Raw genomic sequence first — 15,000 nt, forward strand, 5'->3', positions numbered from 1 at the left:
CGTACTCTCTTCTGGGTGTCACCACAAGCCTAATGACACACCCGGGATATATACTTCCTCATCAATCCTAATTATATATACCTCTTGTTACCGTATTTGGTGAGTGGTATGCAGGCCCAATCTGCCATCAATGTAAAGGAACATGGGAAAGGAAACACATGCATTTAGTTTATAATAGGTTTGATTTAGAGCAAAAGTCACTGACAAAGTAGCAGTTTCTTGGACATTGACAAAATGTGTACTTGTCATCTACATGACACCACTTTGATGAGCAATGATCACTGATAACATATAGTAACAAGACCAGCAAGTACTAGTAAGCCAAGGTGCCAAACAAACCTAGGTTCCACAAGATTACATACACAAAACAACTAACACTTATCTTGATGTGCTAAGGATAGCCTAAACCATACTGTATAATTAGGTACCGTAGAATATGCAGTACCACCAAGTTGTTTGTGCATGACATATTGCACCTCCTTAATAGCAATCAGGCACCTTCAAGTCAACATAGAATCCTGAAAATATGGAACCACATGCTGATCCAATAATCCAGTTTCAATAGAATAGCTGCTGCAAATCCCACTCCAAAGCCCACACCAACAAAGAGAAACAAAACAACATCGACACCATGAGAGGAGTTTTTCAGATGTGTTTCACTTGGAATATCTGAAGGGCCACATTTTTTGGATAGAGGGGGTCCACAGAGTCCTGCATTGCCATCAAATGAGCTCTCCTGGAACGTCTCGAATTGACGTGATTGTGGTATCCTTCCATCCAATTGGTTATTGCTCAAATTCAAGATGCTAAGGAAGGTGAGATCAGTTAGCTCTTGTGGAATCTCACCTGATAACATGTTTGAAGACAAGTCCAGGGATTCCAAAGCAATTATGCTGCCAAGTTGGGGTGGAATTTCTCCCGTGAAGGCATTGTGAGACATGTTAAGTACATGTAGTGAAACTAGATTTCCAATCGACATAGGAACACTACCTTCTAGTGCATTATCTGATAGGTCTATTGATGTTAAGGTAGTTAAGATCCTTTCAAAGCTCATGGTGAACCCTTTGTATGATATTGTGATAGAGTCTTGGTAAAGTCCCAGTATGTTTGGATGATATATGATATCTCCACTATTGTTATCCTGCCTCATTGATTTCAAATTTTCAAACCATTGTGGATGCAATTTTCCAGAGAAATTGTTTGAGGCCAGATCAATGATTTGCAAGCTTGAGAAGTGTCGTCCTCTGTATTTTTCATCTTCAAGATGACCTATTGAACCATGGAACTTGTTGGATCTCAAGATAAGGACACGAAGATTCAAAAGGCCCCCTAGCCAGGATGGAAAAGTGTCTGTAATTTGATTCCTTCCGAGGTCAAGAACCTCTAAGTCAGTGCATTTAGAGAGTGTCCTTGGAAGCTGACCTTCAATCTTATTGCCATTCAAATTTATTGTCTGGATAGGACATCCAATTGAAATATTGGAAGGTAGCATCCCTTTGAATTGATTCTCCCTCAAATTTATTATGCTCAGACCATTTTCCATCAAGCATCGTGGTAATAGTCCACTAAAGTTGTTATACGATAAGTCAAGGACTTCCAAAGGTGAATGGCAAATTGAACGTGGCAAATAACCACTTATATTATTGTGTGACAACATAAGATACTTAGTGGAGCTAAGGTATAACGTGAAGTTTGGAAGAAGGGAAGAGAAATTATTATTTGAATAATCCAATATTTCAGCTGATGAGTATGGCATAGGAATCAACCCCTGAAGTCTGTTGGAGCTAAGATTGAAACTATTATACATGGTGTTACTGAATGGGATAACATATGAATTGAGTTCCATACCAGTGAACATGTTGTCTGCAAGACTTATCCACATGAGGCCATAATTCCATCTCTCCCATATCCAACTTGGTATATCCCCGCTGATTTTATTACTTGAAAGGTCTAGATAACTCATGTGCTTGGCATGCATTATTAACTTTGGTATTTTTATCATATTGCAACTAGCAAGACCTAGCTCCACAAGCTGATAGGGATAGGTGGATAAAGAATTATTAATACCTTCCCCTTCTATTACAGTCAGCTTATTGTATGATAGAAATAAAGAAGTGAGGTCCTTCCCCCATAGTGACGCAAGATCCACTGAGCCCATTAAGTTGTTGCCCTTAATATTGAGATCCTTCAAATTTGGGAGTACCAACAATGACCGGGGGATTTGCCCTGTCAGATTATTCATTTCCAAGTATACATTCTTCAAGCATGAAGATGCAGCATCGAATTCATTTATGGGACCAGAAAGTTGGTTTTTTGAAAGATCTAAGTAGCCTAGAGCTGGAAGAGTGAAAAGAGATGTTGGGATTTCTCCTGCACAAAGAAAATAAATTTAGTTACACTGTGGATTTCTAAATACTTTTTACAAGTATACACCTAAATAAATCTATAACTAAGTTATACATGATCCAATGAGTATGAAATTTTTGCTACAGTTCAAGCATACAATAATTAGCCCAACATAAAAATTTCACCACAATTGGATTATAGAAACTGCAGCTATGAATTAATTATAGAAAAGCATAGATCCAAAGCGATAACAAAAAAAATTGTACTAATGCATATCATATTATATGTTCACTGTGTAGATCTACTCATGTGGAGTCCAACAAAATTGGAATTGTTTTCATTTTATGATTTTTCTATAATTTACTATAATTTTTTCAAAGATTCGGCCGAAATAAATAAAAAAGAAAAAGACAAAACTGTTTTTGAAAACCGCTTATAACGAGCCAGGGAGGTAAAATAAACGGTTTTAAAAGTTCAGGGAGGTGGTTTACCCGGTTTTAGAGCATCTCCAAGAGTTGCCTAAATCCATTCCTAATCCTTGGTTTTTAGGAAGATGAGAAAAAACCTCTCTCCAACAACTCATAATCCATCCTCCTAATCTTTTAGAACTTGGAAAAAGTCACCCTGTTCCGCATAAAGTTACACGCTTCCGAGTCACGCGTATCTTCTCTCACCCAACGTGTTTGTCGGCCAATCTAAAGGTGGGAGAGCGTGGAAAGAATAAAGAGTAGGAAAGAGTTCCAGAAGCAAATGTAAAGAGAGAAAGAATATATAAAAAGTGGTTATGATAATTTAGAAATAGTATAGTATTCCTGATGTAAAATTGTCTTCTATATTTTAGGAGTGGATTATTAGAAACTCTTGGAGATGGTCTTCTTTATTCTTTTTAATACTTTTTAGGAGTTGTAAAACTCCATGTTTTTAGGAAGAAAATATGAGGTACTCTTGGAGAACTTGAAATTTTTCCCTTCGAAAAAAGCATGAGGATAATGAAGGAGACCAACACTGAACTATGGGCCGAGATTTCCCGCCTTTAATTTTCCTTTTTTTCTTCTAATATTTCAATTAATTATTAATCATTTAAATGTTTTATGTATTTTATAGACCAAAGGCTAAGATTTATTTAAAATATTAGCTCCTATGAGGTATTGGGAATATATTCGGTATATTTTTAATTTGATTTTCAAAATGATACTGACCGATGTTTCTGATTCGGGTTTTTAAAGATCTGGAACCATTCGACGTATATATTAGTAAAAAGAGGAGAGTTGATCCTGTTTATAAAAGAAACCGGGCATGGAAATCGTCCAACAAAGGACCTCAGCCTTATCTCGAAAGCTTAGATCAACCACGAGACAAAAACCTCGTCAAAGCACCAAACAGCTACCACGCACGGTAAAATACGAAGTCTACCACTAAGATCTTGTTCTATCCACTGTCCACGACTAATCACAACTATGAGTCATCGTTGTTGAGCTCGTTGACACCTTAACACAGTAGTTCAACTTCTCAACAAGATGTAATTAGGTGCCACCACCAGCCGAGGAACTAAGCACGATGCAAGATGTACAAGACGATGCCTCCAGGAAGATCACGGTGCTAACGACACCGCCATCGCCAGCCCACAAATAGGTTAGGTTTTCACCTATTGAAACTCAGCAGGGTTGGGCAGGGTGGATGCTTCCAAGCAGGAAGCGGTGCCCAGAGACGTCGCTGTCCGAGCTTTCAACCTGCAGCCTGTTCGTTTGGCTGTGACTTGTCATAAACGATCGTAAATTTCCAGCCGGAACAGTATTTTTCTCTCACACAAACTAGCCAGCAGTACTTCTTCACAAACCAGCAACGATATGAACCAGCCGACCGAACAGGCTACTGACCTCAACCTACCAACCCCCGTAGAACGCAGTCACGCCAGCAGCGAGGCTGCGCACCATCAGCTGGGAGCACCCTCAACGGAACACTGAGTGCAAGACAGAGCAGGGGCACGAAGAACTTAATGGAGACCACGAAATTGACGCGCAGCTGCTCGGCCTCACTGTCGGATAAACAGCACCACCATGCTTCTCCGGCTTCTTATAAGATCCGGCCACCAACACCCAGATCTGGCCTCCAACGCCACACCATCCAGATCCACGTCACCATGCCAAGCCTCATTGGTTGGCCGAGTCATCGACCACCGCGCTCACCATGTGTGACCGTGTGTTGCTGGCCAACTCGCGCACAACCCGCTTGCTGCTGCGCTGCCGCGTCTAGAGCTCGCAAGCAAGGCACGGGCACGCCGCCCGCGCGGCCTCCGTGCCAATGAGCCAGGCGCCGCCGGCCGCCACTTGGGGCAACTTCCACGCCACCCATGCGGGTTCTGTGGCTCGAGCTCCACCGCTGCTGCCCAGGCCGATATTGCCGGAATCAAGCTCCAACCCACCGGATATGGCCGCCCCTCGCAGATCCGGCCGGGGGAAAAGTGGATCCATCCGCCGGAGCCAAAAGAGCCGCCACCACACTGGAGCTTGCTTGGACCTCAACTTTGCCGGAGAAAAAAAAACTGCCACTGCCATCCTCGTGGGCGCACGAGCCTCTGGCGACCCGACCCGCTTGGGCGGCAGCGAGGCAGGGGAGGGAGGTGATGTGGGCACCAGCGCTGGGGATTGAGGTTTCCGCCCCAAGGAGGAGCGATGCGGGGGGCCAGTTTGTCCTAATTCGGTTTCCAGGTTGAAAAATTGAACTGCCCTAATAAATTAACTGCATGGTTATTTGCATCACAGAAGGAATCATTTTGGACCAACCCCCCCAAAAATTATGCAATAGCTATACCATAACCCCTTGAATCCCTTCCACTTTGCAATCACCGTAGCACATAATGCATTGCCCCTCCAAGGAGATACTATGCTTGCATAAGGAATTACATTCTACGTACGCAAAACAATGAATGATGCACATTGAAATTTAGTCCTAGTTTATCCTTTCACACTCAAACCTATTCAGTATAAATTTCATAAGCTTTTAAACAACCAAATTTCTACATCAATGCACTGGCTCTATTACTGTAGTTCATTACAAGATCAGAAGAATCAGTATAGGAAACACAAACAAAAAGAGCAATTTAGGAGTTCCAAATAGTACGGAGTGAGCTTTTATTTACAAAAACTAGGTGTAAATGAGTGAGTGAGCTAACCGTACCGCTGAGATGATTTCCTTCAAGCCCCAGCTCAGTCAACCGAGTCAAATTAGCAATTGTACTTGGTATTCTACCGCTGAAATAATTTCCTCCAAGCTGCAGCTCAGTCAGTTGAGTCAAATTAGCAATTGTACTTGGTATTCTACCGCTGAGATGATTTCCTTCAAGCTGCAGCTCAGTCAACTGAGTCAAATTAGCAATTGTACTTGGTATTCTACCGCTGAGATGATTTCCTTCAAGCTGCAGCTCAGTCAACTGAGTCAAATTAGCAATTGTACTTGGTATTCTGCCAGAAAGACCCATATAAGGTAGTACTAGTGATTTCAGCTTCTTCAGTGCGCCAACTTCATGTGGTATTGGGCCTATTGGTCGAGGACTCCAACAATTCAGGATGTGCAATCTTTCCAAGTTAGTCATATTCCCAATAGCAGATGGAATAGCCAAGAAGCTATCATCCCAATGGATTTTGAGAAATTTTAGGTTTATAATATTGGTAATTGATGATAATGTTTGTGTTGTGAGCTTGCTCTTAGAAATGACTAAACGTGTTAAGTTTTTGAGATTTCCAATGGATGAAGGTATTGTCATGGACAAGTCGCAGAAGTCGAACTCCAAGCTTCTCAGGTTCTTGATGCCTCCAAACCAAGAAAAGAGTGACTCCAATTGTCTTGGTGAATCTAGTTGTGTCACGAACAATCTGCGCAAGGATGCAAGCATACCAAATGAATAGAGGAAATCCGTGGAAATAATTTTTCCATCAATAGACAATTCTGTTAATGCCTTGAAACCACTACAATAGCTTGATTTAACATAGGTAAAGTCGGTCGAGTATATCCATAGTGTTTCTAAAGAAGCTGCATTAGAAAAGTTTGGTAGGTGGCCTGAGAGATCTGGATTCCAGGACAAGTCGAGTACCCTTAGATTTTTTGATAGAAACGTTCCTCGAGGAAACCACCCTTGAAGATTAATACAAGAAAGTTGGAGCACTCTTAAATTGGGAAAATTCATGAGAAACTCAGGAAATGGACCGGGGGTGATACCATCATTCCCACTGAGGTTGATCACTGCCAGAGACTTCAACCTTGAGAGAGAGCTATCAATATTACCTTGGAGGTCACAGTACCCCAAGCTAAGAACCCGCAGATGTGGCACAGATTTAGCTAGAGCTTTGAAGGAATCTTGTACAGATGAAGATATACTCACAAGATCAAGGTAAAGCTCTGTCAAATTGCTCAGATTCGCCACTATGTTGAGGAAATAGGGTACCGAGAGGCCATAATTAGGTGCAACGGAGATGGCATCGATATCATAGTCGTCTTCTGCGTCTTCAATATCATTAGAACGATCCGAAATATCCAAGGAGATAAGGTTTGTGAGTTTGCTAATGCCAATAGGTACCTGACCGCTGATTCCTGAACTGGAGAGGTTGAGGTGCCTGAGCAAAACGAGCCTCTCCAAACCAACTGATGGGATGTCGTATCCCCTAAAATTGTTCATGCTCAGGTCGAGCATCCTGAGGGAGGTGAGATTAAACAGCACGGGGTGAATTCCATCACTGTTCAATTGAAACCCACTGAGGTCGAGAGCTGTGACGACATGATGGCCTGAGGAGGAGTTGCTGCAGCCGACGCCCTCCCAGAGACAGCAGTCCGTGCCAGGTTTCCACGACGGAAGAGTGGTGGTGGACTCCAAGTCAAGTGGGAACCTTTCGTCTGGGTGGAAGCTGAAAGACTGCTTGAGTGTAAGCAGAGTGTTTGCCTGATCTGGACGGCATAGCCAAGGAGCAGAGTGGTGGCGAGTGAGGTTGGCATGCCCATGAGGATGGACACCGGAGGCGGAGGCGGCATGTGTGTGGAAGTGGAGGAGCTGTACGAGGCAGAGCAGCAATGGCGTCCAACCAATGCAACTGGAAGCCATTTTTGCATGCTAGGCTACAGTCTAGCTGGTAACACAAGGATGGCATATTTGCATTTGTAATTGAAGTTGATACTCTTGTTCAAGTTTCCAAGTCATCGTCGGTCATGGCACGCGCATTACACCCACAATGGCATGCTGCACATTCATGTGCGTGGTGGATCGTGAACTGAAAGCACTCCACTAGTGTATTACTTTCTCTTTGTTTAATTTCACTCAGTGGAAACAGTTGAATGACCACATTAACATTAATCATCACTCCATGCACGGCCCCTTTCGTTTTCTTCATAAGGTCCTAATCGGCGGCTATTTGGTGATAGAAAATAGAATCACTATATCCAAATTTGAATGTGATTTTCAATTGTTATGTTTTTGGCTGTGAGTATTACAATTTTTCAAAGAAATCACTTCAATCGACAAGGTTTAGTTTCGGGCACCGAGGCAAAGTCTTGTTTTCTCTTTTCATACACAGAGGAACTATCATATCTGTTGCCTTTTCCCGCTTCTAAATTCACAATAATACTCCGTAGTTGTCTCAACGCCTCTGATGTTTTTTTTTTTCAAAAAGTTTATGGCGTTTGAGACGGGCTTACACCTAATAATGGTGCCAGACCTAATTTTTACCGACTATTCCCTAACTTGACATACTTAGCTCAGAAGCTGCAAATCTATATCTATATGTATACATATACACGTATATCTATACTTTCTATGTTTTAGTCTTTATTTAAGAGCAAACTTTTTTTTATTCCCTCTCACTCTCTTCCCCTGTCCGTTCACAACTCTTCGTCGCCGCTTACTCTTACCTTTCTTGGTTTGAGTTTGGAGCTACAAAACCTACATCGATGCCACACCACTCATGCCATGACCTGGCTACTCGAGCCTGTTCCTGTAACCGTGTTGCGGCACACATGCCAAACTAGACCAGAGCACCTCTCTTCTAATCATCAAGGTCACATAAGCCAACTAGTGACAGATTAACCCTAGTTTCTTAAAACCACACTGTAGAAGCAAAATAAGCAAGGTCTGAAACAAAAGACAAGCACACTGTAGAAGCTAACCACAAGCTGAAAATAAAAACAAAAAAACTTTTGTGTACTAAAAACAAGCTGCAAACAAAGAGGAACCAAATGCACTACTACTGGCTGACGACGTACTACAGAGCAAAAACTCGAAAGACATTCAGACAGACATACTGCTACAGCAAAAACAAGAACAAACTGAGGTGAACTGATGATATGGGGGCGACGAGACTAGTGTGATATGGGCCTTGGAGAAGAAGGGCTAATTCTCTAGGAAATCCCTGTATAGATTTTTGTCTGATGGGGGGGTTGCAAGTAGGGTGGTTGGAATCATTTGGAAATGTAAGGTTCCCTTGAAAATCATTTTTTTGTGGCAATTTTTTAGCAACAAACTTCAGGTGGCCCATAGCTTGGCCAAAAGGGGGTGGAACGGCAGTGACAGATGCTGTCTTTGTGGGGAGCTGGAATCAGTGAATCATATCTTTTTTGGGTGTTTAATGGCTAAACTAATTTGGGGTATTGCTAAGGAGGTGTTTCACCTTGTTACATATCCAAGATCGGTGGATCATTTTTCTGGGGTGTGGTTACAGGGCAAGGGGCTGTTACCTGTTAAACTTCTTATGTTTGTTTTTGCAGGTTTTAGTTGGGCTATTTGGACTACTAGAAACAAGATGGCAATTGAGAAGAGGTCTGCAAGGGCGCCAACTGATGTGGTATATGTTGCTTTGACTTTACTGCAGAAATGGAGTATTCTGCTAAAGGAGGTAGACGGGGAGCGAATTCTGAGTGTGAAGGAGGAGGTGCTCCAATGGATGAAGTCTTTCAAGCCTAGCGTGGTGGAGCTGTCGGACATCGGAGAAAATTAGGGCCTCTGTAGCTTGGCTTTATGTTCCCTGTTTTGTTAGCCTTGCTTTGAACTGCTTAGTGTTTGCCGAGGCTGTTATATGTTTGTATCAACTTAAACTGGTAACCCCAGTCCTGTATCAAACATGGTGCTTTCTTATAAGCAGAGGTCAAACTCTTTATTAAAAACAAGTACCTGCTCGAATTAACAGAAACATGCGACACTATTGCAAGAAGAACATCATAACACAGGTTCAGAACTGTACTGATAATTAATAGGAATACAGAGAAGCTTTGAGCCTTTGAACTAACTGAAAAGCAGAGAGAGTAGCTAATTCAGACAACTACTGAAACATAACACAGATCCTATGTCAAAAGGAGCGAAAGAGCTGCTGACCAAAAAGATGTATGCAATGATTACTTAAACGATTTACCAGTGTATCGTGAAAAGGACTTGTCACAAATCTGAGAAAATAGATAGGCTGAGATTCTGCACTTACTCCGAAGCCATTGTCGATCTGCTTACCTGCTGTTCTTGCACAGACTAACTTGCAGAACAAATAAAACTGAGAGCAGAGCAAAGAAATAGAGCAGCAGAACTGGTGAATGCTGAGAAACTAAAAGAAGTGCAGGTCTGAAATAACGATACAGAACTGCTGCTGCACGCTGAATGCGTTTCAGAAAAGATACAGGAGTGCAGGGAAAAAACTGCGTGCCTCCAGAACTCAACAGAATTGAGCGAATCTCAAAGCAAAGAAACAAGGATTTAAATGCAGCTTCGACTTGTTTCACCAAGATTCATCGGCAAGGTTAAAGCTTTTTTGCAAAAAAACTCAAATCTCGGGAAAAACCTAGAAGGGGAGAAATTTGGGGGAAATTCAAAATCTGAGGTGCTCGTGAGAGGAATGTATCAATTGATCACCAAGAGGTCTTCCTCCTTGCCGGTGCCCATCGCGGAACGCGCACGCTCCTGGCCGGCCGCACAGCGCACCTCCTCGATCGCCACACACATGCACACGCGCACGCTCCTGCATGGCCGCATCTTCCTCACCAGTACCTGCCTGCGCCGCTCGCTGCTCCCGCCGCCGATCCCCAAAACCATCTCCTTCCCCCGATTAGTCCAACCCACAGATCGGCGGTGGTAGGGACATACATTTTCCATTTGAAATGCATGTGTGCAAAAAAAAAGGTCTAATTCTCATCTCGAGGATGCCACTGTGATGAATAATTCTGATCACTGGTAACATATTTAATACCAGAAAGTAGTAGTAAGCAAAAATACCAACAATTACAAGATTCCACAAGATTACATACACACAAGAACTAACACTTTATCTTTATGTGCTAAGGATAACGTAACTGTATGAGCAGCAACCTCTTTTATATGATCCCTTTTTGGTAAATCAAAGTTGCAAACAACTGGTCGGCTTCAGGCCAAGTTCATAGAATCCTTATAATATGCAACCACCTCCACATCCAATCTTGCTTCATTAGAATAGCTATGCAAATCCCACTCCGAATCCCACATCAACAAAGAGAAACAAAACAATGTCAAAGGAGTTTTGTGGATGCTCTTCAGTTTGAGTATTTGTCGGAGTGCCACATGGCTTGGATAGACGGGGTCCACAGAGTCCGACATTGCCATCAAATGAGCTATTCTGGAATGTCGTGAATTGATGTGATTGTGGTATCTAACCTACCAACTGGTTGTTGCTCAGGTTCAAAATGCTAAGGAAGGTGAGATCTGTCAACTCTTGTGGGATCTCACCTGATAGCATGTTTGAAGATAGGTCGAGAGACTCCAAAGCAGCGATGCTACCAAGTTGGGGAGGAATTTCTTCGCTGAGGGCATTGTGAGACAAGTTCAGTACATGTAGAGAACAAAGATTTCCAATTGACACAGGAATTCTACCTTCCAAAGCCTGTTTGACAACCTAAGATAATTAGTATGTCTAAGGTATAATGTGAAGTTTTGAAGAAGGGAAGAGAATGCATTATTTGAATAGTCCAAGATGTTAGGTGATGACTTTGCCATAGGAACCTGTCCCTAAAGCCTGTTGGAGCTAAGATCCAAAATAGTCAAGGTTTTACTGAATGGGATAACAGAGGAATTGAGTTCCAAGCCAGTGAACATGTTATGTGAAATGTTTAATACTGTGAGGTCATTGTTCCATCTCTCCCATATCCATTTTGGTATGTCTCTACTTATTTTGCAAACTTGCAAATTGATCTCCCAATTTCTCATCTTCAAGAGAACCTATTGAACCATGGAACTGATTGGATCTCAAGACAAGGACACGAAGATTCAAAAGGCCCCCTAGCCAAGAGGGAAATGTATCCGCAATTTTATTCCTTCCAAGGTCAAGAACCTCCAAGTTAGTGCAATTATTGTGTGTGGAAGTGGAGGAGCTGCACGAGACAGAGCAGCAATGGCGTCCAACCAATGCAACTGGAAGCCATTTTTGCATGCTAGGCTACTGTCTGGCTGGTAACACAAGGATGGCATATTTGCATTTGTAATTGAAGTTGATAGTCTTGTTCAAGTTTCCAAGTCATCGTCAGTCATCGCACGCGCATTACACCCACAATGGCATGCTGCACATTCATGTGCGTGGTGGATCGTGAACTGAAAGCACTCCACTAGTGTATTACTTTCTCTTTGTTTAATTTCACTCAGTGGAAACAGTTGAATGACCACATTAACATTAATCATCACTCCATGCACGGCCCCTTTCCTTTTCTTCATAAGGTCCTAATCGGCGGCTATTCGCTCAATATTTAGGTACACTTAATTTGGTGATAGAAAATAGAATCACTATATCCGAATTTGAATGTGATTTTCAATTGTTATGTTTTTGGCTGTGAGTATTACAATTTTTAAAAGAAATCACTTCAATCGACAAAGTTTAGTTTCGGGCACCGAGACAAAGTCTTGTTTTCTCTTTTCATACACAGAGGAACTATCATATCTGTTGCCTTTTCCCGCTTCTAAATTCACAATAATACTCCATAGTTGTCTCAACGCCTCTGATGTTTTTTTTTCAAAAAGCTTATGGCGTTTGAGACGGGCTTACACCTAATAATGGTGCCACACCTAATTTTGATCGACTATTCCCTAACTTGACATACTTAGCTGGATTATTTGACTGACTATTCCCTAACTTGACATACCTAATTTTGAAACCTCGGAACCGGCTGAGTTAGGGTTGCGAAGAACTTCGATGAACCGGCGGCCCTGGATTATTTGAAATCAGTGATTTGCAATCGATCTAGATCACAAGCAAGGCAAAATGAAAGCCAGGGTTTGGCCTTACCAACGAACGAGGAGGCAAGGGCTAGGGCTTGGATGGCGCTGCAGGCGGCACTGTGGTGGCGCGCGGTGGCTTGGGCGCGCAGGGAGGTGCGGTGGTGTGCGAGGCTGGCGTGAGGTGCTCGGCGTGCGGTCGCGGAGCAGGAGCAGGGGCGAGCGCGGGCAGTACTCCGGCGACAAAGGAAGCTCGGCGGCGTGGAAGAGCTGTGGTGGCGTGGCGGCTAGGGCACGGGCTAGGTCACGGCGAGATGCGGGGCAAGGGTACGGCAGATGCGATTAAATAGGTCCCCCAACGCGACAAGAAAGGAAACGGAAAAATAGTCCTGAAGCCGCATGAGATCCACTGACCGGACGCTCCGGTGGTAGCGACCGGACGCTACCACCCAGCGTCCGGTCGATTCCAGAGAGGTCCAATTCCTCTGGAATCACGACCGAACGCGTCCGGTGGTCCATGACCGGACGCAGTCAGGGTCCGGTCAGCTCAGCCTGATTCTCCTTCAAACGACCAGACGCTGGATCCCTTCCTGATCGGACGCTCAAACGCAGCGTCCGGTCACACCTTCAACAGCAGTTCACCTCCTGTGAACTGACCGGACGCTGAACAGCAGCGTCCGGTGATCCTTTTCCAGCAAATCTTCAAAGTTCATTCGCGCTGCCTGTTCCCAATCAAGTCCCAACTTGAATAAGATCCAAATAAACACCAATTGGGACTGATGTGAGTGACCTCTCTCAAACCCTCATATTTTTTCAAAATATTTTGCCTTAAGCTATAATTTTTTTAAGAAAATAGGCAATAAGAGGGCAAATGGAACAAAATGACTAAACAACATCCATGCATATGCAATACTTTGTAAGTAAATCTAGTTGCTTGTCAGGTTTGATCCAAGGTTAAGCTTTTTCACACGCTTTTCGGCGGTTATCTTAACCATGTTAGACAAGCCCTATATGCATTGCCAAAAATTAAACATGTTGTATATTACAATAAATGCAAGGGACAACACAAGCTCAATTTTTAGTAAAGTTGCTAAAGTCAAGTACATTGAGCTCATTCCGCAATCTACAAAGTATAGCCTCATCTAGCGGTTTAGTGAAGATATCCGCTAATTGATCTTCGGTTCTTACACCTTTTAGTGATATATCATTTTTAGCAACATGATCTCTTAGAAAGTGATGGCGGATATCTATGTGCTTGGTGCGAGAGTGTTGAACCGGATTATTTGTAAGTTTTACCGCACTTTCATTGTCGCACAAAAGAGGTACTTTTTCTAGAACTACACCATAGTCTAGCAAAGTTTGTTTCATGTATAAAATTTGTGCACAACAAGCACCCGCGGCAATGTATTCCGCTTCGGCGGTGGACAAAGCCACACTATTTTGTTTCTTGGAGGACCAAGACACAAGTGATCTAACAAGCAAATGGCACCCTCCGGATGTGCTCTTTCTATCAACTTTGCATCCGGCATAATCTGAATCGGAATAGCCAACTAATTCAAATATAGCTCCTTTAGGATACCAAAGGCCAATGCTTGGTGTGTGCTTAAGATACCTAAGGATTCTTTTTACGGCAATTAAATGTGTTTTCTTAGGATTAGCTTGAAATCTAGCACACATACACACACTAAACATGATGTCGGGCCTAGATGCGGTTAAATATAACAAGCTACCAATCATAGAACGGTAGAGAGTTTGATCAACCGGGTTACCTCCCTCATCTAGGTCGAGATGTCCATTGGTAGGCATTGGTGTCTTGATTGGCTTACATTCATCCATCTTGAATCTCTTGAGAAGATCTTTTGTGTATTTCTCTTGAGAGATGAAGATGCCTTCTTTCATTTGCTTGACTTGAAAACCAAGAAAGAATGTAAGCTCACCAATCATGGACATCTCGAACTCCTTCGACATCAAATCACCAAATTCTTTGCATGAGTCTTCATTTGATGATCCAAAGATGATATCATCAACATATACTTGACAAATGAAGATATGCCCATCGAGCTTCTTGGTGAATAGTGTGGTGTCGACCTTCCCAATGGTGAAGCCCTTCTCAATGAGGAAGTACCGAAGGCGCTCATACCAAGCTCTTGGGGCTTGCTTAAGCCCATATAGTGCCTTGGACAACCTATAAACATGATTAGGATATCTAGGGTCTTCGAACCCGGGAGGTTGATCAACATAGACTAGTTCATTAATAAAGCCATTTAAAAATGCACTTTTCACATCCATTTGATATAGTTTCATTTCATGATGTGATGCATATGCAAGAAGGATACGGATGACTTCTAATCTTGCAACCGGTGCAAAGGTCTCTCCAAAATCCGAACCTTCAACTTGAGAGAACCCCTTTGCAACTAGTCTTGCCTTGTTCCTCACAACAACACCTTGATCATCTT

General features: G+C 42.8%; 1 protein-coding gene across 1 annotated transcript; it reads right to left on the bottom strand.

Annotated features, from left to right (window-relative positions):
• Nucleotides 1–8: 8 nt before the first annotated feature.
• On the bottom strand, nucleotides 9–7,438 carry LOC136465034 (receptor like protein 22-like). Its single transcript, XM_066463935.1, has 2 exons — nucleotides 5,524–7,438; nucleotides 9–2,370 (listed from the first exon to the last, which is right to left on the bottom strand). The coding sequence occupies exons 1-2, from the start codon at nucleotides 7,436–7,438 to the stop codon at nucleotides 506–508; spliced, it is 3,780 nt and encodes a 1,259-aa protein (XP_066320032.1). The 3' UTR covers nucleotides 9–505.
• Between the last annotated feature and the right edge of the window lie 7,562 nt (nucleotides 7,439–15,000).

This window comes from Miscanthus floridulus, chromosome 7, assembly GCF_019320115.1.
Source record: "Miscanthus floridulus cultivar M001 chromosome 7, ASM1932011v1, whole genome shotgun sequence".
NCBI lineage: Eukaryota > Viridiplantae > Streptophyta > Magnoliopsida > Poales > Poaceae > Miscanthus > Miscanthus floridulus.